The sequence below is a fragment of the Danio rerio genome, chromosome 20 (genome assembly GCF_052040795.2).
Source record: "Danio rerio strain M-AB ecotype USA chromosome 20, GRCz13ab, whole genome shotgun sequence".
NCBI lineage: Eukaryota > Metazoa > Chordata > Actinopteri > Cypriniformes > Danionidae > Danio > Danio rerio.
Window position 1 is genome coordinate 14,736,261 of NC_141040.1, and position 22,661 is coordinate 14,758,921.

General features: G+C 35.1%; 2 protein-coding genes across 3 annotated transcripts in view; one reads left to right on the forward strand and one right to left on the reverse strand.

Moving 5' to 3' along the window:
- The window catches only part of LOC137488715 (uncharacterized), a 731,364-nt gene that overhangs the window by 329,730 nt on the left and 378,973 nt on the right, over window positions 1-22,661 (reverse strand). The window lies entirely within an intron of this gene.
- Window positions 1-22,661, forward strand: part of sytl3 (synaptotagmin-like 3) — a 46,263-nt gene that overhangs the window by 12,338 nt on the left and 11,264 nt on the right. For both annotated transcript variants that reach the window (XM_087298060.1, XM_087298059.1), the window contains exons 4-14: window positions 104-302; window positions 2,240-2,455; window positions 3,315-3,382; window positions 6,896-6,947; window positions 7,745-7,811; window positions 7,893-7,959; window positions 8,074-8,189; window positions 13,397-13,513; window positions 14,798-14,967; window positions 15,082-15,181; window positions 20,341-20,511. In XM_087298060.1, coding sequence (XP_087154186.1) covers window positions 154-302; window positions 2,240-2,455; window positions 3,315-3,382; window positions 6,896-6,947; window positions 7,745-7,811; window positions 7,893-7,959; window positions 8,074-8,189; window positions 13,397-13,513; window positions 14,798-14,967; window positions 15,082-15,181; window positions 20,341-20,511 — 1,293 coding nt within the window. In that variant the 5' untranslated portion in view covers window positions 104-153. The remainder of the gene's footprint in view (window positions 1-103; window positions 303-2,239; window positions 2,456-3,314; window positions 3,383-6,895; window positions 6,948-7,744; window positions 7,812-7,892; window positions 7,960-8,073; window positions 8,190-13,396; window positions 13,514-14,797; window positions 14,968-15,081; window positions 15,182-20,340; window positions 20,512-22,661) is intronic.

Genomic DNA, 22,661 nt, shown 5'->3' on the forward strand with positions numbered 1-22,661 from the left:
ATAAAAAAAAATCATGTTTAACTCTAGATGACTTGTAAAAAAAAAAAAAAAAAAAAAAAGCCATTTCTTATACATACACACAATCTCTTTGTCTTCTGAACAGATTTCTGAGACTGGGCAGAGAAGTGTCTTCTGAACTAAACTCTGGATGAAATGAAGCTTGAACAGAAAAACTGGGAAGACAGAAAAAATGACTTCTGCCCGCTGGATCTGGGCTTGTTTCAGGCTCTGGAGAGAGAGAGGGTCCTGGAGGTCCTTCAGAGAGACAAAGCACTACGAACTATCGATGCAGACAGAGTCAGGTCAGAATAAAAAGACAGTTGGGTGTAATATTTACAGTAATCAAATTATTTATCCACAGAAAATTTAAGTAGCGGATTAGGTCATTTAATTACTTATACTTTAACACTGTACATAACTATATTTTGGTATAAAAATATATGCAATTTAAAAAGAAAGCAGTGATTTCCAAATTTACTTTGACTTGTATTTCATTGCAGACATTATGAACACAAAATATTTCATGTTTTGTCTGGTCAACATCACTTAATTTGTAAATATACATCACTTCCTGTTATTCAGACCTGCAAAACAATCCACAAAAGTCATGACAGGAGCAATTTAGGGCTAGTAATCAGATGAATTGGTGAAATAATGGTGTGATTTGAAACAGGTGATGTCAACAGATGATTGTATTTATGATTTGGTACAAAAGCAGCATGCAAGACAGGTCTAGATCTTAAGGGGCAAAGATGGGCAGAGGATCGCCAGTTTTCCAACAAATACTTGAGAAAATTATTAAAATGTTTAAAAGCAATGTTCCTCAAAAAAAGATAGGAAGACATTTGGATATTTCACCTTTAACGGTGCATAACAACAATATTGAAGGAATCTGGAGGAATTTCAGTGAACTACTGTGATCTTTGATCATTGAACAAGTGATATCACCATATAGAACTACTTTGGCAAACCTTTGTCAAGAACCACTTATGTAGTTATAACCACAGATGCCAGTTAAAACAGAAGCACTGTCAACTTCTCTGGGCTTGAAGACATCTGGGATGCACCATCACACAGTGGAAAAATGTATCGTGGTCAGATGAATCAGTATTTTGAGGTATTTTTAGGGAGAAATGGACGCTGAGACCAATGAAGAAAAGGATCATCCAGACTGTTACCAGCAACACGTCCAAAAGCCAGGGTCTGTCATGGTATGGGGTTGTATCATTGCCCATGGTGGTGGCACCATTAATGCTGAAAAGTACAGAGAAATTTTGGAAACCCATGCAAATTTTAACAATGCACTGTGCAAAACCATATTCTCACACATTACAAGGCCCTGGCTGCAGGAGGAAGAGGATTTAGGTTCATGAGTGTCCTTTCTGCAGTCCCGACCTGTCCCCAACAGAGAATGTATGGCGCATTATGAAGTGCAAAATGTTACAATGAAGACCCTGTACTGTTGCCCACCTTATGACTTGTTCGTAGAAAGAATGAAAAAAAAATTACACCTAAAACACTTCATCACTTGTTGTCTTCAGTCCCTTGACATCTTTTATATGTTGTGAAAAGAAATGGCAACATTACAAAGGGGTAAATGCTTAACTGTTCCAACTTTTTTTTAAATGCGTTACAAGAAACAAAATTGAAAAACGCGTTTATTTTAAAATAAATAACTAATAATAATAATAGTAGTAATAATGAACATGAAATACTGTTTTTTGTAATGTCTGCAATGAAATACAAGTAAAAATAAATTTAGAAATTACTTCTTTCTTGTTTTATTTGCATTTTTCATATTGTCCCAATGTTTTTCTAATTTGGGATTGTATATTTTGCCAAATATTTATTTTTTTTATATAAAGACAACTGCACATGCTGAAAAACAAATTAATTGAGTGACAAGTATATAAAGACCCCCTTTTCACACCTTCATGACTACTACAGTATATGCTTGGGGTAAGAATGTGGGTTATTTTTAGGGCTAGTTAAATGTAACTATGCATAACTCTTTGTAATTACCATAGTAGCATATGTGCATTGAACATGTGTAGCTAATTACCTACCCTTAAATAGAGTTCCATTTTTAATAAACAGTCAATTTGTTCTTTATATGAACATGTTTAACCTTTTTTACATTGATGCACAGTGTAAATTGCATTCTTTTGTTGTTCTCAGTATGCAGAAACCCAAAATGCACTGCACTAAAAAACACAAAATCTAAACTAATGTCTTTCAGGAGGCTCAGAGTAGAACTTCACGGACTCTGTCTGCAGACTTCGAGGATCATTTCACGTCCGTTCGGTCAGCGGTCGTGTGCTCGGTGTCAGCGAGTGCTGGGGAAGTTCTGGGACTGTGGTTCGGTGTGCTGTGGATGCAGTCACCGCATCTGCAACCGCTGTCAGGTTGTCCGCTCTGCACACGACTGGAAGTGCACGGTGTGTCACGCATACAGGTACAGAGATCAATCTTGATTTTATATAAAGAGTAGGTTTTGTTAACTAAGGACGCTGCAGCAATACTCAATATAATATTGAACTGTTTGGCCCAACCTCCACAGTTCAATATGCATATGGAAATTGCTGTATTTCATAAATGAAAGTGAAGTGTGCTGCATGTTTGCACTATCGTGGGAGATTACTTTTGGTCACTAAATGTATTAGTTTTTATTGAAACATTGAACCAAAAAGAGTACAAAGAAAACTTGGAAGGGAGATTTATGAAGTGCTGAACAGTTCAGTTTATGTACAAATTAAGTCTTGAATCTGAAAGGTAAAACTCAATTACTGTAGCCTACAACCAATAATTATGTCAACCTGTCCGACTTGACGATCGTTCAATCGGTTATTATGGTGGCGGAGAGAGCTTAACGCACGTATGTTGCATTTACAAAAAACACCAGCATATAAAGAAATGATCTTCATCGATTTGACAGCACACATGTTGCAAATTGGTCACAACACAAACAACTGAAGAAACGCAATGCAAATCGGCCACAACACAACAACAACACTTCCAAAAATACACTTAACGGCAACGAAATGTTTCTTGGGGACCCAAAAACATAATGGACCCTGTTGAAATATGGATGTGTTATTATTCTAAATATGTGTTATTATGGGTTTATTATGTCATGTAATCAGGATATAAAAATAAACGAAAAACAACTCACCTTTCAAAGACCACTAATCACTGCACTCAGCAACAGTCACGGCATAATAACACATTTATTTTGTGTATACTATATAATAAACTTTGTTAATTCATTTTTAACCTTTACTTATGTTTGTGTTTATTTATTTATTTATTTTTAGGGAATTTAAGATAAAATCTGGGGAATGGTTTCTGGAACAGCAAGCAAAGAAATTTCCAAGTGTCAAAGGTTTGTACGGACAATTTAGCTTACCCAATTCACCTGTGGCTTTGGATTTGTGGGGAAACCGGATCACCCAGAAGAAACACACACAAATACGGGGAGACCATCCAAATTCCACACAGAAATGCCAAATGACCTAGGCGAAGCTTGAACCAGTGACCTTCTTGCTGTGAGGCGACAGTACTACCAACTGCGCCACTACGTCGCCCCAATAAAAATAATATTAATTAATTAATTAATTAACAAACTCCATCCAAAGCAAAAACGAAAAACATTGTTCAGCACTAATACTCATGTTATTCCAAACCTGTAGTAATAATAAAAAATAAAATATAAAATAAAATAAATAATAAAATAAATAATAAATTATAATAACCTGATTTATGCATTTATTTAAGAAACACTTTATTCTACAAATACCACTTTTACTTACTTCATTTGATATTTTTCAGCCAACTTTATTGAGCCTCTGCAAAAAATTAAGGAAGTGCTGTTTAAGAGAGAGATTATTTGATTACACCTTTAAATGTATGTCGTTCATTCAGTAAAATATTTACCTTTGAATAAGCTCTAATGTGGCATTAAATGACTCCTGACATACAAGGTTAAAATGATATAAGGTTAAAAACATTTTTTAAAAAAAAGAAAAAAAGAAAAAAAGCAATTAAGTTTTTTTTTTAAGTTTTAAATACTTCAAAAACAGGATAAGAACACACACACGTACACACATACAGATATATTAGAAACATGTTTGTCAAAAAACAGGCACACACATCAATTGTCAATAAAAACGTTTAAAATAATTTTTAAACAAAAACAAAAGAGTCTGCAACACAGAGAATCTAACAAGAATCGAAGAGAAACTGGGACCGGACAGTGGAAGTGTGCGAATCCCTATGATGATTCCTGTGCATGTTAGCTATCTGAGGAGATTAGATATTAATGGTTTTTAAGTGCATAAAATCTGCTTATTTGCCAAAAAGACATTGCACTGTTAGCATCTGTACATTATGGAAAGTAAGGCAATATCCAATGAAAAAATATACTTAAATGAAAGTAATGTAAGAAGTTACATGAGGAGAGGCTAACTAGCAAACAATGTAGCCTTCAAGTACACAGTTTAAGACAACAACAATATAACTTAACACACTGACTTTTTTTAGAAACCCTCAAACACATTTGAACACATTTTACTTGCTCATTGTAGATTCGTATTTATGGCTTAAGACATCAGATGCATCTGAACTGCTAAACAGAGAATGGAGCGCTCAGAAATAAACAAAACAAAAAATATCTGGCTCCCTTAAAGGGCCAACAAAACTTTTTTTCACAATTTTATGTTTAGAATAAGTTAAAGTCAATGTCAATGTTTAAGTCATTGTTTTCTGCATTAAGATAAATGCACTATTCTATATATAGCAGAATAGAACCATGAGGGTAGATGGGACAGTATTGGTTGAACGGTAATTTACTATTTATTATCACAGATACTACCTGTAATGGCTTCATAAAGTTAATTACTGTAATTTATTCTTTGCACTATATAATTTAATACAGATCCTGCTGCTTTTACGGTAAAATACTGTTTCATTTTGTTACAGCAAAACACTAGCTATTTTACAGTTAAGCTAATTACTGCATAATCTGCAGTAAGGATTAACAGTGTACTGTAAACCAGTGTTTCTCAACTGGTGGGTCGTGACCAAAAAGTGGGTGGCGGGAACATTTTCAGTGGGTCACGGAGTGTGTGGTCAAAAAAAAAAACAACAAAAGTAAATTTTTTGACTTATTTTGCTTATACCGGACTTTTATTTTGAAATGCGTGCGCAACAACCATACCGTTTGAAATGTGAAATTTTATTTAATTATTGCAACAAATATGTCGAAGCGCAAGTACAACCCCGAATATGTAGTATTGATAGTATTGATGTAATATTGAAGTATTGATATATATATATATATATATATATATATATATATATATATATATATATATATATATATATATATATATATATATATATATATTGACGACAAAAAAGACTTAAAGCCTCAGTGTCATATGTAGTGATGTGCTCTCATAAGAGAGCATGAAACCTTCTAAATTAAAACAACATTTAGAAACCAGAAAACATGTTTTATTAACAGTTTATAATTAACGGTATTTGTCGTTTTTACTTTGTAATATTTTTATAATTTGATCCATTTTGTTAAATGACAGCAGCAATAAAATATTGTTTATATGCAAGTCTTGGTGAATTTCCGATAATGTATCTGTCACAACTTATTTATGTTAACAAATAAATACAAATTAAGTATAATTCCAAAAATTGTATTATAGTTTCTAAAAAATTGGGTCGCGGCTTGCTGACCCTGTAAAAATGTGGGTCCCATGGCCAAACTAGTTGAGAACCCTTACTGTAAATTATATGACTATGACTATATAAAGATCCATATACTCTTATATTATTTGTGTTGATAATTTGTGTTGTCAAACTTTTTGAGTATTCATCCTTTGTGTTCAACAGAATAAAGAAACTCAAGTTTTGAACGGGAGGAGCAGTGAAAGATGATATTTTTATCATCATTTTGTCAGCACAGCTCACATTTCATTCACCTTTAGCCAATGAACAATACAACATTGATTAATCAGAATCCACATTTTTACTTTTTACTTTTAAATCACATCAAGTAACAGAAGAAAAAAATGCGTTAAGTACTGGTAACTAACAGAACAATAGTGTGTGTGACATGGACGCTAATACAGTTATCAATATACACTTACTGTATACACAAATAAGCTGTCACCGGGGCAATACCTTTTCAAAAACTAAAATGTTATACCTCAAGGGTCCATATTGCTACCATAAAGGTGCATATTATCATTATATCAACAATACTATATAAAGTTATTCTGTTGACCTTATTCTATAATACAATATTAATTAATTAACAAACTCCATCCAAAGCAAAAAAGAAAAACATTGTTTAGCACTGATCCTTAAAAGTGAGGACTAGGAATAATAATTGACAGAAAACGGTCAAACCACTTCCTCTATACAAACAAGTGTGTCCATGACTATACATAAAAAGCTGAATAATATAATGTGAAATTATCAGTTTGCTACATCAAACAGTTGAACAAGCTGTTTTAATGCGTAAAAATGAATGGAAGTGAATGAGACTGGAAGTCTCAAGCTAAAGAGATTTAAATGGCTGCACCCGCTCGTACGTAAAAAATAAGGTCAATACCACGAGTGTTAAACTCAGTTCCTGGAGGGCAGCAGTCTTTATACTGTAGTCATCAACATCCATTAATTTTAATGGGGTTTGGGAGCTTTTGGAGTCATGTGACAAATAAAAAGGGGCTCTTATTACAAATGTCCATAAATCCCAAATTTACTATTTGAATATGCATAATTCACTAACAAGATTGCTAATTTTTGTGTATGAATAATTGTGTGTTAAAACGGACTAAGCTATTAGTAAATGAATGTTGTCTTGCTGTTTTGGTTGTAGAAAACAGCGAAACCACAGGAGACAAGATGTTACAGTCTTATCAGCGGCTCAGGTCAGAGACTCTTAACCTAAAAACCCTAAGAGAATGTTGGGTAACACTTTATTTTAAGATTAATATAGTACAAATAATTATGCATAATCACATCCAGCTAACCTAAAACTGCATTCGAACCCTAACAATATGGCAATTATACACTCACTGGCATCTTTATTAAGTACACCTGACAAAATTTCTAATCAGCCAATCACATGGCAGCGACGAGTGCATTTAGGCACAGTCAAGATGATCTGCTGCAGTTCTAACTGAGCATCAGAATGGGGAAGTAATGGGGTTTTGAGTGCTTTGATTGTAGCATGGTTCTTGATGCCAGAGGGGTTGGTCTGAGTGTTTCAGAAACCGCTGATTTACTGGGATTTTCACAAACAACCATCTCAAGGGTTTACAGAGAATGCTAATATAAAAAGAAAATATCCAGTGGGTGGCAGTTCTGTGGGCGCAAATGCATTGTTAATGCTAGAAGTCAGAGGAGAATGGCCAGACTGGTTCAAGCTGATAGAAAGGCATTTAAAGGCAATATTTTCAGTACCTTGTTAAATCTATGCCACAAAAGATTAAGGCTGTTCTGAAGGCAAAAGGGGGGTCCAACTTGATACTAGTAAAGTGTACCTAATAAAGTGTCCGGTGAGTGTATGTAATTATTGATATTATGTAGTAGTCAAATGAATAGTAACTTAAAATCAAGTCTAACTGAATGTTGTAATAGTCGTCTTTACTTTTTACCTTCTCCTCACAAGCTCTTTTAAATAAACATTTTAAAGTGTATTATTGTTTTTATTTTTATATTTTAGCTTCATTGCAGTTGTGCCTCCAACTCCTCCTCCATTTTACAACCCGCCATCATTTAACAGACTGGAGGTGAAGAGAGAGTCATAAATATTTGTTTATCTTTCCATAATTAGTTTTATCGCCTCATAATTTGTCTTTGCGTTCATCTAGGAACACAAAAAGCCTTTCACCAAGTCGATGGAGAACCTGGTGGCATCAGTCAGTGCTCACATTAAAAGTAAGAGAACAAAAGTAAAATATGAACATTGTAATAACATTGTAATGATGCAGATTTCCACAAACATGTCTGCATGAGCCTGATCCATGTTGTTGTGTCTGTTTCTAACCTCAGAACTGTCCAAATCTCAGAATGACTTGAGTGAAGTGGCAGGTCAGCTGACAGTGGATCACGGGCACATGATGTACTCACGGCGCAAGAGTCTGTCAGATGGAGCCATCAACAGAGCTGTAAGGGTTGACTTTTCTTACACTGTGTCTTTATAATGTGCACAAACTTTTCAATTGCCTTTTCGATTCAGGTTGATGTATTCAAACGTCCATCATTGCTGCTGATGTAAGAATTAAGATGATCTTTATTTTTCACATCCTAAACATTACCTTTTGGGTTTGAAATCTCTGGTCTTTAGGTTATATTTTTCTGTTTAAAATATTTTTTAAATATATTTTATTCAAAAGTACTCAGTAACTATTACAAAATAATGTAACACTTTAATTTAAGATGATGTAGTAATGCATGTTTCATGCTTTCACGGTCACCAGCAATCTAGCCTGTGCAGATCGCTGATGAACTACAAATGCCATCATGCACTTCACTCACACACTTTGTCCAGATCTCCCTTGATTACTAACACACACTCCTGAAGCTGTTCAGGATTAATTAGAAAAACTATAAACACAGCACACACACATCATTGCTGAGTTTTGTTTCTGTTTGAGAGCATCACGTAAGCATTTTCCTTGCCTTGTCTAGATAATTTTGACCCTTGCCTTGTTATTTATTTACGTTGTTTGGCTGCCTGTACTGACCTTTCGCCTGTTTTTGACTATGATCTTGGATAATCATTATGCTCCTGTTTGCAACCTGTTTGATCGTTGCCTGCCTGACTACTTTTTTAATAAATTGCATGCAGATCTTCACCTCTGTTTTTCCAGACCCTAATGTGACATATGCACTTACTTTAGCATTTACAATTTAACCCTAAACCTAACCCACAATCTAACCCCAACCACATAGTAAGTACATTTAATCAATACTAAATTAATACATGTTAACTATGCCAGCTTAAAATAAAGTGTATATGGAATGACTTTTGTTCAACCAAAAGTCATATTTAATGGTTGTTTTTTTTTAATAGAATAAATTAATTAATTCATTTTTTTTTTGGCTTAGTCCTTTTATTAATCTGGGGTCGACACAGTGGAATGAACCACCAACTTATCCAACATATGTTTTACACAGCGGAAGCCCTTCCAGCTGTCACTGGGAAACATCCATGTACAATCAATCCCACTCATACTCTACGTCCAATTCACCCAATTCAACCATAGCATACTGTATGTCTTTTGGGCTATGGGGGAAACCGGAGCACCCGGAGGAAACCCACGTGAACATGGGGAAAACATGCAAACTCCACACAGAAATGCCAACTGACCCAGCCAAGGCTTGAACCAGCGACCTTCTTGCTGTGAGGTGATCATGCTACCCACTGCGCCACCGTGACAACTCTAACAGAATGAATTGTACCTTCAAATTAAGCAATACTTGATTCTGATTAGTATATCACGGCATTCCATGAAATGTTACAACCTCCTGGATGTACTATATCCTGCTTTATACATGACAATTTGCGACAAAACCAAAAAATTAGACCAAAATTATTGTTTTGAGCCGTAATTCTTTAATTAACAGCAAAGCCGATAAACAAAATAAATAAAAGATGCCTGAATGGAGTTGATGGAGCATACACTAATGTATGTATCATCAAAAGACTAAAGAATACACAAGACATGTCATGACATGTTATTAGTTTCAGCTTTTGTTATCTTGGAATAACATACGTTAGAATGTAACAACTAACATACTGTAAGCTCATTCAAAAACGTAGCCCAATATACATTTCTGGAGATCGCAAATTATGTAGCTAGAGCTACATATGGCTGCACTTCGTCTTTTAATCGAAAGAGCTGCACAGTTAATCGAAAAAAGATTGTGATTTCGATTCGACCCCCTAGATCAGGGCTATTCAATTGGCAAACCGCAGGCCAAACATGCCCCCTGAGGCTATTTGTTCTGGCCCTACAAATAGTGTGACCAAGATAGAAAAATAAATTTAGTTCAGTCGAAAAACGGCTGATATAGTTATGAAGTGACATGTGTCTGTTCAATTCAGTATGAGCTACAGAGGCTGCGCAGACCGTGAGTCACCATTAGCATGTGGTGCGGACAGCCGAAAACATTTGGATATGTTTTGTTGAAAATGCCTTTTGAAGAGCAGTAAACTGAGTACAAACCAAACACAGATACACGGATACTGAAACGCGAAGCAGCCTTGAAGCTTAGTCGAGTCATCCGCGCTCAGCAGCGCTTCCATGTTAGCGGGAAATAGCCGGGTTTAAAACTTCAGTACTGGGACAACACTATTACAGACAACACAAGGGTGTGCTGCAGAGGATTGCAGTGTTTTATCGCTCACCGGGTTACACAGGCTGAAGCAGGAAAGCGTCCTCACGGTGTTTAACTGCTGCCATGAACTAAAGCCTGGGAGGACAGTTAAGCGCATCACTGAGATTGAGTTGAGGTTTGATGCTAAATTGCTTTGAATTGTTTAAAATAAACTTACTGAATAATATTAAAGTGATATTTACACCATTTCTGCATTTTGAAATCTCGGCAACAGCTGGAGGTTTGTAGAACACGGCATGTTACTGCAATGTTTACAGTGCTGATCCTATACTTCCGGGTTTCTTCCCACCGCAGCCTCGCTTTGGTACTTTAAAATGGCGGCTGCGTGAAATAAGCGTGTTGCACAGAAAAGTTATGACAAGTTGCCAACTGTGCAGTAGATAGGGGCCATAGAGGCTAATACGCACGCTAACCGGATTAACTATAGATTAACTACGTGATGTGAGCTGACAGTGAGCTGTTACCACAGAGAGGGCGGGCATGCGCTTGTGAATTATGTCTACTTTAGTCAACAGAACCTGCATAGGCAGTGAATAACTGGTAATAAAGTTGTAAATGACATTCAGTTTGTGGCACAAAGTGATAGTTTGGGAGCCACGTGAGAAGTATGAACCGCATTTAGCTGTGAAAATTAAACCGAAAGCACAGACATCATTTCAATTATCATATTGCAGTTTAGAGTTATGCTTGCGACAAGCATTGCAACAAGCATTTAGTTGAGTTTTTCTTTCATAGTGAACATAGTGTTGTGCATGACAATAAATGTTTAACAGTGTCAGTATAACTGCTCTTGCTTATATAATGTTGTATAATGCAGGAGGGAATCTGATAATGAACAATGTCTGATTTTACCCGTAGAAAAAAATGGTCTAATGATGTTGTCAATGACAGATTGCAAGCAACTGTCTTAAACTTAATAATTCAACATCCGAATTATGAAAAGTTGTATTCTGGTGTCATCACTTTACTGTGCAGTAATGACTAGGACAAATTTTAAGTCTGTTCAAGTCCACCATTCAATATCTATTAAAAATGTTGCATTTTGACCAATAGCAGATCTTCAAATAATATTATTATTGTTGTTTTACCATATGTTTGAGAAATAACAATAATAATAGCCTTCTCATATTAATCTTTTTTTTTACATCTATAGAATCAAGAGAAAACCACAATTTTCATTTTAGCCAGAATCTTGCAGCTCTACTACAGAGCAGTATGACTATGTTCCTTTTCTCGCTTACCAGATGTCTGTTTACCTCCCTATGGACGGCTTTTCCACTGTTACCAGTTTGTTCGGTAGCTCGATGTGTTCGTTGGCGAACTTAAGACGCAGAGCAGAGTTGACCGCGACAACTGTGTTTGAGTCTGGTGAAGGGCGGTTTCAGAAAGCAGGTAAAAAAAACAGGAGGCAAAAAATAAAATAAACAAATAAATAACAGGGTGGGCAACTTAGTGGCGCAGTAGGTAGTGCTGTCACCTCACAGCATAAAGGTCGCTGGTTCAAGCCTCGGCTGGGTCAGTTGACATTTCTGTGTGGAGTTTGTATGTTCTTCCCACGTTCAAGTGGGTTCATTCCACTGTAGCGACCCTGGATTAATGAGGGGACTAAGCCAAAAAGAAAATGAATTAATGAATAACAAGGTAAGAATGTGGTAAAATCCGATAATGTGGCATTTGGATTGCTTTTTAAAACTCTATTGGTTGGTTTAGGGAACGGTGGGGATGCGGGAACAGTTTGTTGATCAGTCCCTAAGTCAGTCAGTCAACAGTGGCATCTGGTGAAATAGCAGACACGAATATGTGAAAACAGCAGACACGAATGGTACTCGCAAGAGAAATTTGAGATCTGAAAAAGCATATACAGTGGCCTCTGGTAGATTCACAAAAACATGAACTGCAAAAAAATACATAGCTCCTTTAGACATAGAACCACATTGTTAAGTGTCTTTAAAACAGATGCTACAGGGCAGTATGACACTGTTCCTTTTCTCATTTACCAGCTGACCGCTTACCTCCGAATGTACGGCTTTTCGCTGTTACAGTTTTTTTTCTTATGGAAAAAACACAAAATTACTTTTGTACCTCATTCACCATTCAAATTGGTACCTTAAATGTATCAGTACATAAAGTGCACATATGTTGTACACTTTTGTACCATATGCTAATGTACTGACAACTTGTTTTTCCTGCCAGTGCACTTGAAATACTCATGTTTACATGACTTTATCCAAAGCAACCTACAAGTGAAGGTTAAAGAAGCATTTCAAATTAACAGAGTAGCTGTATATAATGCTATGAATAGTTTGTCAACGAGTTTTTTTTTTTTATTACTGGAGGGAGGGGGGTGTTTTGAATGACAGAGTGTGTCCTACAGGTGGTTTGTCCAACCCACTCACCTATACAGAGCACACTCAGAATTGCACAATGTTTTTAAAAAGGAGAATAAAGGGTGTCTGGTGCACACAAAGAGGAGAAGAGTCCCCTACAGGTGGTTTGTAAAGCCCACTCACCTGCGTAAGTCACACTGAATTGCAAGATGTTTACCATGAGACATGGAGAGTTGATAAGAAAGTGTAGGTGCATACAGAGTTTTGCTACAATATTAAATAGTAAAAATTATGACAAAATGTCAACAAATATTTTTGTTAGTTTAACTTATTTCAAAATAGATAATCAGGTTTTAACTAAATTGTTTAGGTTATACAGAGTTTAACTTTATGTTTTTAGCCAGTTTAATTGACTTATTAAGTTGAAATGACTAGAAACGTTCATTTGACTCAACAAAAAAAACTTTAGAGTGTGTATTTTAAAGGATTTTAAGTTTTTTGATGTATTTTAGAAGTTTGCTGACAGTTCTTGGACTGTTTAAACGTTTAAAGGTGCCTGTGACAACTTTACTGTAAAAATATTGAGGTTGACTCAATTGATTTGGACTATGGATGATATTTTAGTTGATTTTTCTCTTTCACAGCTGTGCAAAGTTCCGAGTTTACCCATTCTGTCCACGGCGCAGTCCACTTCAACAAGCACACTTTGCTTGACAGATGATGATGTTTCATCCACATCCGCATACAGCGATGATCAGCGGGTGTGTATTAACCCAATCTCTAATCAGTTTTCTGAGTGATCAGATAAATGCAGAGAGCAGAGCTTTCAGTAACCAAACTGTTGAACATCTGCTAAACTCTGCAGAATAATCTCTGTAATGCATCAGTCTGATTAGATGACACTTGCAGACTTTAGCATTTTCACACCATGGGTTGGAAAAAAAATCAGAATAGGTTTTATTTCCCAGACTTCATATAATAGTTTAAATTAGATTTTTGACATTTTGTTATCACAAGTTTATATCTCAAAAATCAATATTATATCTCAAAAAGTTTTTATTTTGCAGTTTAGTTTCATTTTCCCAGAATTTACATTATTTCTCATAATTCTGAAATTATTATTTTGCACTGACTTTCTTTTCTCCAATTACTTTCTTCACAATTCTGATGTTTTTTTCTTTTTTAGAAATACAGTAAACAAGATATTAACTTTTAACAATTTAATTAGTAAAAATTTCAAGAAATGTCAGAGTTGTGAGATTTAGTTTCAACTTTATTTTCTGAATAGAAAACACACAAGTGATCATCCACACACAAGTGATGTTCTGTGTATCACTTCTGTCTCACAAAAAATTAACATGTTAGTGTTTTTATGATTACCGGTTTTAAGGTTTTAAATAACAATAAATCAAAAATACCTTTTATTACCTATGAATACACTAAAAACCGTGTACAGTACATGAAATGCTACCAATTTCGGCTAGAATAAAAGCAGTTTTTAACTTTTTTAAAAACAATTTTGGGACAAAATTATTAGCCCCTTATTAGCTTTTTTTTTTCGATAGTCTACAGAACAAACCATTGTTATACAATAACTTGCCTATTTACTCTAACCTGCCTAGTTCACTTTATCAACCTAGTTAAGCCTTTAAATGTCACTTTAAGCTGTACAGAAGTGTCTTGAAAAATATTAAGTAAAATATTATTTACTGTCATCATGACAAAGATAAAATAAATCAGTTATTAGAAATAGGTTTCTAAAACTATTATGCTTAGAAATGTGCTGAAACAATCTTCCCTTAATTAAACAGAAATTGGGGAAAAAAATAAAGAGGGGCACAAATAAGTCAGGGGGGCTAATAATTCTGACTTCAACTGTATATTTCACATATATTTAAAAACATTGTTTAGGTCATTTTAATGAAACTGTGATAACATTGATCATCGTGATAATTTCAGTCACTATTCATGATGTGAAATTTTCACAATCTCTGTAACATAAGATAAAAATGTAATGTAAAGTCTTCTGAATACGTTTCTCACAGGACAGCAACAGCAGCACTGGGATGGATTCTGTGCTGTTTGAAAACACTATTAGTGTGACTGGAGAAATCGAGGTGGTTTTGGCCTACAACAACAGGACGTCCTGTTTGGAGATTACGATCAAAGCCTGCAGAAATTTGATGTTCAGAGATACGAAGAAGAAATGCCATCCGTACGTTGGTTTAATGCGTATTACAGACTTACTGTAAATGTTCAAATACATCTGGTGAATACAGTTGTTATAATGTACTTCATATAAAAGAAATGCTGTTTATTTTCTGAACAGGTATGTGAATGTCTGTTTGCTTCCTAAGAAATGTCACAATTTTAAGATGAAGACAGCAGTGAGGAAAGGGAAAAACCCGGTTTACAACGAAACCTTTACGGTAAGTCATGCATCAATAAATGTTAATCATTAAACTCCATGGTGTGTTTACATTGAAATATCAACAATGAACCCATTATAATATTGGGATTCTAATTTAATTTAATTTAATTTAATTTAATTTAATTTAATTTAATTTAATTTAATTTAATTTAATTTAATTTAATTTAATTTAATTTAATTTAATTTAATTTAAAACAATTAGGTTGTACCATAAAAAAATTGTGTTGTTTTAGCTCATTTCAAATAAGTAGTTTGTACTATGCAGTAAATATAATTTGAGTGTGGAAGTTTATCTGAATTTATGGATAATGCAGTAGTTTTCTTTGTGTTTTCTTTGCGTGGGTGTGTGTTTTCTGAACTACACATCACATTTCTTTTAAATGTAAAATAAAAATGTTGTAATTTAGATTTATTTTATATAAATATAAACAAATAGGTGCCAAGTTTTCAGATACGCTTAAATTTTTTAACAACAAATGTCTTTCTTAACTTCAACAGAGTATTTGGTGGAATAACCCTAATTTTCAATAACAACAACTTAAATATTTTGGAAAATAAATAAACAAACAAATACAAAGAAACCAAGACTTTTCCAAGTGTTTTTGCCAGCCTGATCTCACGAGAAAATGTAAGTATTTTACGTTTTACCAATTTAGTGGCTAAATCGTACGAGTTCTTACGAGTTCAGTCTTACGAAATTGTTCGATTTTAAAAAGGAGGCGTGGCACCTAACACCACCCCTTAACCCAACCGTCATTGGGGAATGAGCAAATCGTACTAAATTGTACGAATTAGATTGTACAAATTAATACGAATTAGCCACTAAATGAAAAAGTTACGAATTGCTGTGAGATTGGGTTGGTTTTTTCCCATAATTATATTTATTTTCTATTTTAATTGAAACAGTTTTGTAGTTTTGTTGCGAACTTTAGTAAAACTATAGCAGTATCAAAACTCATCTACTATACCCTCATTTGTGCACTACTTAAGACAACTTAAAGAAGTGAATGAAGCCAAGTGACTAAATTCTTGCGCTGAGTGCACTGCAAGGGATGGTGTTAAAAAAAAAAAGGTTTATAAAAATAATATAAACATGAAACTAGTTGATATCATAATATGTTTTTATTCATTCATTCGTTTTCTTTTTGGCATAGTCCTTTGATTAATCTGGGGTTGCCACAGTGGAATGAACCTCCAACTTCTCCAGCATATGTTTTTTTGCAGCAGATGCTCTCCCAGCCACTACCCATCACTGGGAAACACCCATACACTTTTGCATTCACACACACATACACTACGGACATTTTAGCTTACCCAATTCACCTGTAGTGCATGTGTTTGGACTGTGGGGGAAACCGGAGCACCCGGAGGAAACCCATGCCAACACGGGGAGAACATGCAAACTCCACACAGAAATGACAACTAAACACAGCTGGGTCAGTTGCCCCAACAGGGACAACTGACCCAGCTGGGGCTCGAACCACTGTCCTTCTTGCTGTGAGGCGATCATGCTACCACATTTTATTTTATTTTATTTTATTTTATTAACAAAAAAAAATTGTAAAACTATTTGGAAGTTCCCCATTTCTCTGAATTTATTAATCATACAGTATAATTATGGATTTCTTAAACAAAAAAAATGTATTAGCTGTATTGTTGTAATGTATTATTTTTTTTTACTGATGACATTTGTTTTAAATGTAAAATTTGAAATATTGTAATTTAATTAAAAAAAAAAAAAAAAAAATATATATATATATATATATATATATATATATATATATATATATATATATATAGTAACAAATAGTTACCATGTTTTCAGATATTTTTCACATTTTAGACAACAAAATGTCAATAAAAACAAATTAAATAATTTGGAAAATGAATGAATGAATGAATGAATGAATGAATGAATGAATGAATGAATGAATGAATTTAGAGAAACTAAGACTTTTCAAGTGTTTTTTTCCTTATTACAGTTTTGTCATTTTCCACATTACCATCATTCACTAAATTAGTCCACTTTTGACAACTTAAAGGAAAGAATGAAAGCACTGGAAGTGATGGTGTTTTTAAAAAAGGTATAGGCCTGTAAAATAATAAATAAAACTAGTTACATGATATCATACTGCGTTCTTTTATAATTAAATATAAAAACTGAATTTTTTTATCATAAGAAAGTTTTCATTATGTTTGTTGATTTTGTTTACGTGATACATCATTTGCGCTTCAGAATTCAGTTAAAGGTGCAGTAGGTCATTGTCTTCAGAAACAAGTTTTCTAGTGCTGGTTGAAAGTCTCTTCACAGTTCAATAGTAATGATTAAAGTAAATGATCTAATTGTATTTATATGTATTTTTATATTCTGGTTAAGGCATAAGACTAAAAAATGTTCATCCAGTTAAAAATTGCCAGGCCAATAATTCCCATAATTCTGATAAGTAGAACAAACTGTCTGTCAACAAATGTAGATTTGTACATCTGCACACCCCTGTTCATGCAGACAGATCCGTCGTTTGATCAGATCTTCACACGAGAAATTGACAGCAGTAAAAACAAATGCTGAATCAAAACTTTTAAAAATCCTAAATCAATATTGGAGTTACTTTTGCATGCTGGAGGAAGGATAACACAATGGCTGAAGTATTTCTGTTAGACAGGTGATGTTATGTTTTAAACTATTTTAGTCATGAAAAGCTGATATAGATTGTGTTGTATTACGAATGGGTTTTATGCACAGAGTGCTGTTCAGCCACTGAAATCTTCCAGCAAAAGACTGATATGACTATTTTTAGTTTCATAAGTTATTTTTATTTAGTTTAACAAAAAAACATAAGTAAACAGTGCTATTTCGCCTAGCCTGCTTTACTGAGGTGAAGTTGGTTTTATATTTTCATTGGTTAATTTTTGAACAATGACAACCTGTGACACACACTATACTATTTACCATGCTACCCTGAATATTCGGTCTGAAATAGCATGTAGTATGGCTTGGCATATGGCTTGCACATGGCTTGCCAAGCATAGTCGCTTTAGAACAAAGCACGTGAGAGAGTGAGACCAGCCCCGAAATAAAAAATTTTGAGAACTACTGCACCTTAAAGGGCCATGACACCCCCCACTTTCGGTTAAAGTCTACTTCAGAATTTTTTCAAAAGATGCATGATTAATGGGCGTGGAACTCCGCGAGCATCGGGCAGGAGTGGGCGTAGCCAGCAGGGGAGAACGTGAGCGAACAACTGTTGTTGACAGTTAGCTCACAAAATGAGACAAACCGTGAGGAGACGCATGAGTTTAAAGTTCACAAAGTTAAAAAGGAAAGAAATGAACAGTAATTTAATGCTCTGCTACATTTGTTATTCGTAATTTCATATACACATAACCAAAATTTATATCATTATAAAGATAAGTGTGTTCATGTAAACACTATAAATGAGGACTTTTCCCTCAATCCCCGTATCCAGCAGACTCAGTGCAGCAGGTCTCCTGACCTGTCTATTTTAACCATTAGCCCTGCTGGTAATCTGGAGGATTTAGGCAAACACAGCAGCACGGCGATGTGTCTGAATGTGAAAGAAACTCCTGATAAAAGACAGCGTCCTCCATTCTCTAATTCTCGCTGTATGATCGGCCCTGACAAGATCGCGGGGGAAAACATGCAACAAACCCTGTGGATCATGGAAACAAACGCATATGAGCCTTCATGAACGGCTAAATACTGTGCCGTGGTTTCCGTGTCTCTCAGCTCTGGCTTGACTCTGGCAGGTCTGGCAGGTCTCATGAATAATTAAGCAGCCGGCTCTTCTCATAGGATAAGAGAACTCCGCTATGAATAATAATGAGAAACCGACGCGTCATTATTGCACTTGCAGTACTGCGCTACGTCGCCGATTTTGATCCCTCCCCAAAAATCATTTCAAACCCGGAAGCTGAAATTAGCTGACAAAAGCTCAAAATTATCTAGTTTTCCCCACAGTTAAAGCTGACAGGTGCTAACATTGTCTTAACTGATGCTCAACACACACAAATCTGTTAATATAAAAAAAGTTCTCCGGGGTGTCCTGAACCTTTAAAGGAAAGATTAAGCTGAAAGGATTTTGCCATCTTGTGGTTAGACATGGAAATTCATTCAGTCGCAAACTGGAATTTTTATGGGTTTTCTTTAGCTGTTGAGTGAAGATGGGTTGTACATTATAACTGCCATCACTCCCGTTTTTCCCGAGAGTCTCCCGTATTTTAGGCCCATCTCCCGTTTTGTTCTGTCTCTTGGAAAACTCCCGCTCCTCAGTTTGCAACCTAAAAATATCCACTATGGCTTTTTGAAACAAATTCTACAAATGACTGCTCCCCAAATAGTACAGGGGCAATTTCAGGTAAAGTCTGTATACGTTGTAAAAAATGTTTGGTTCCACACAATCGATTTGTGTTGGTGCAACATAAAGGAATTAGGTTAACTTAGTTAACTAGTTTTTACTAATTTAAGTGGATTGAACATAAAACAATTAGGTTTTCACCAAAAAAAGAAAATTTGTGTTGTTTCAGCTCATTTTAGATAAGTAGTTTGAACAAACAGCAATTATCATTTTTTTAAGTGTGGTTTAAAAGTAAAAGCTGACGGAAAGAGCTCAACTGCAAATTAAAAAAACACATGCAAGAAAAAATAGCAACAAAATTAGAAAACACCATCAATGCGTGTTTAGAGTCAGCAGTGTTTAAAGTTAATTGTGCAATTCGATAGATTATTAGGGCTAAAACAACAACGAGGAACCATATCAAGATGTTAAAACAGACAAAAAACCCACTTCTCAGATCTCTGACAACAACGCTGACTCAAAGAAGCAGATAGTTTGTAATTTTTTGGGTTTTCTGACTCATTTCTGTTATGGTCTGCGCTATTTGCAGCATCTTTATGAATTTGCATGTGTTGTGAGAATTTGTGTGCACACATGTTGTCAAAGTGATGAAGAAGTTTTTGCAATAGTGTTCTTTCTATTTGCTTGTGTTTTCTTAAAGTGTAACATGTTTAAGCTCCTTCAGCCACCATAAAAACTTGTGTTTTTAAGGCTCCATTTGTAATATTCACAGTTTAGTTGACACAATTTTTTTTTACATTTTTTAGACTGGATGTAATTAGGTGTTTGTTTGTGTGTTCAGTGTGTACTTTCTGCTGATCTGCTGTCCAGCGCTGTGCTCCAGCTCTCCGTCTGGCACAGTCGAGGACTCAAGAGGAGACTGTTTCTGGGAGAGACGCTCATCCGGCTGGCAGACATGGATCTGGAGGACACTGACTCTCAGCGTTCGCTCTGCTGCAAACTTAATCCAAAGGTCAGATCTGCTATTCTCCTGGTTTATGATGCTACACACTCATATTGTTCTACCTCACATTCATAAAGTAAGTAGGCTATAGCCATCTGATTGTGTTGTCAAGAATGGTGGAGGAAGTACACAAACCTGGCACTTTAGTAAGCACAGAAACTATATTTAAATATTACTCTAGTTGAAGTATAATGTTCTCCTTTTCAATATTACTTGAGTCTAAGTAAAAAAGTGCTTGATTTGTAATGCACTTAGGTAGAAAAAACTTTTTTTTTAAAATATGTACAGATGAATGATTATTTTGTATGAAAGTTGAATTAACAAAACTAGCCCTACCCCAATAATCACACTAATAAGTCATGATAATTCAAGTGAAAACATGATGATCCACTTTCACAAGCTGAACCCCATTCAGATCAGTTTCTTTACTGGAGACTCACTCTGACAGGATCCTTTGAATCAGTGAATCATTTCCTGGAGACTCACTCTGAAAGGATCAGGTGCGTTTGACTTAAACAATGTCTGCGTCCGAAACCGCCTACTACTCTGTAGGTACTGTATTTAAATTTAAACGTACTACTCAGCCGTTAGAAAAGTACATTCTACACAGTATGAACAAAGAGCATACAGTAGAATCACCAAGAGGCGACACTTTAGTGCGATTTGGAAAACAGCTTGATGCCGCGGTGGCCATTTTGGAAGGAAAATTCCAATAAAACAACATCATATTATAAGTCTGTAAAATTAACTATTAAAAGTGCTAATGATTGTAAATGTTGCATTGTCGTCTTTCAGGTTGTATCTCAGCTTTCTTGAGCTTTTTAAATAAATTAATTAAAAACGAAGCAGCTGCTTGCCATTGTGACAGCAATAAGATCCAATGGACAGCCGACCGCTTTCACTCCAAAATGCTGGAATCCGGGGCTGTTGCTGGGCGCTGCTGTTGCAATGGAACATTTTATTGAGTGTTGCCTCTTAATAATTCTAAGCTCTTTGGTATAAATGAATTCTCTCATAGGGCATCATGGGATAGTGCAGCATGCATGGAATGCACACTTCAGAATCTCGCCCGAAGTAGTAAGTCATCCGGGTACTTCTCACATACAAATTTTCGAAATTCTATGAATTCGGACATACTGTACTACTCAGCTCGCATACTGTTTTTAGTGTACTGTATAGTATGGAAGTCTGCGGTTTCGGATGCAGCTCTAGACTCTACCCACTTCAAGGCTCAAAGTTGCGGCAGTCATGATGAACGATATGGCGTGATCATAATTTTTTATTATTTTGTATAACAACAAAAGATTTACAGTACAAATAAAACAGAATACAGTCTCTACAAACTGTAGTTTATTTTTAAAGAATAAGGGATTTATGAATTAAATATATAACAATTGAGAAATAAGGGGAGACGAGAGGGTAATATAAAGCTAAAATTAAATAGGCCTATTAAATACAAAGCAATCAGCACAAATATTAGGAGTTTGAACTCTTTAGGCTAAGTCTTGTTTTAATATGCTGAAAGGAGTTTTACATTTATTTACATTTGTAGATATAAAACTTTCCAATTAATGTAAAACCCAAAACAAGGTGTTTTGATTGTCTTAAACAATTATTAAGATTATTTTGGATAATGAAAGCATTTTTAACAAGCACTTTAATCCAAAAAGATTGAACAAAAGGACATTTCCAAAAAAGTCTGTGGTTGTTATCATGTAATGACCTCGGTTAATTGTGTAATATCGGTGTCGTCATCGCAGCTCCAGCAGTCACTCTTCTGATGCTGCACCGGCTGAATCAATCATCTAATCTCAGAGCGCGGGTATTTGATGCCACATGTGTCCGCGAAGCGTCAATCCAGACAAAATTTCTAATCAGCATGCACCGCTTTAAGACAGTTTAAAATGCTTTAAAACGCATCTATTATTTGAATTAGCGATCATTCACTGCAGACTTTGAGACTTACTCTGAAAGAATCATTTGAATCAGTGAATCGTACTGGAGACGCAGATCGATCAAAATCTGTCTTAAAGCAGTGCATGCCGATTAGAAATTTTGTCCAGATTTAACCTGCGCTGACGCCATTTGACCATCAAATCAAAGTATCACAACAGTGCTCTGAGATCAGACGATTGATTCAGCGGGTGCAGCATCTGAAG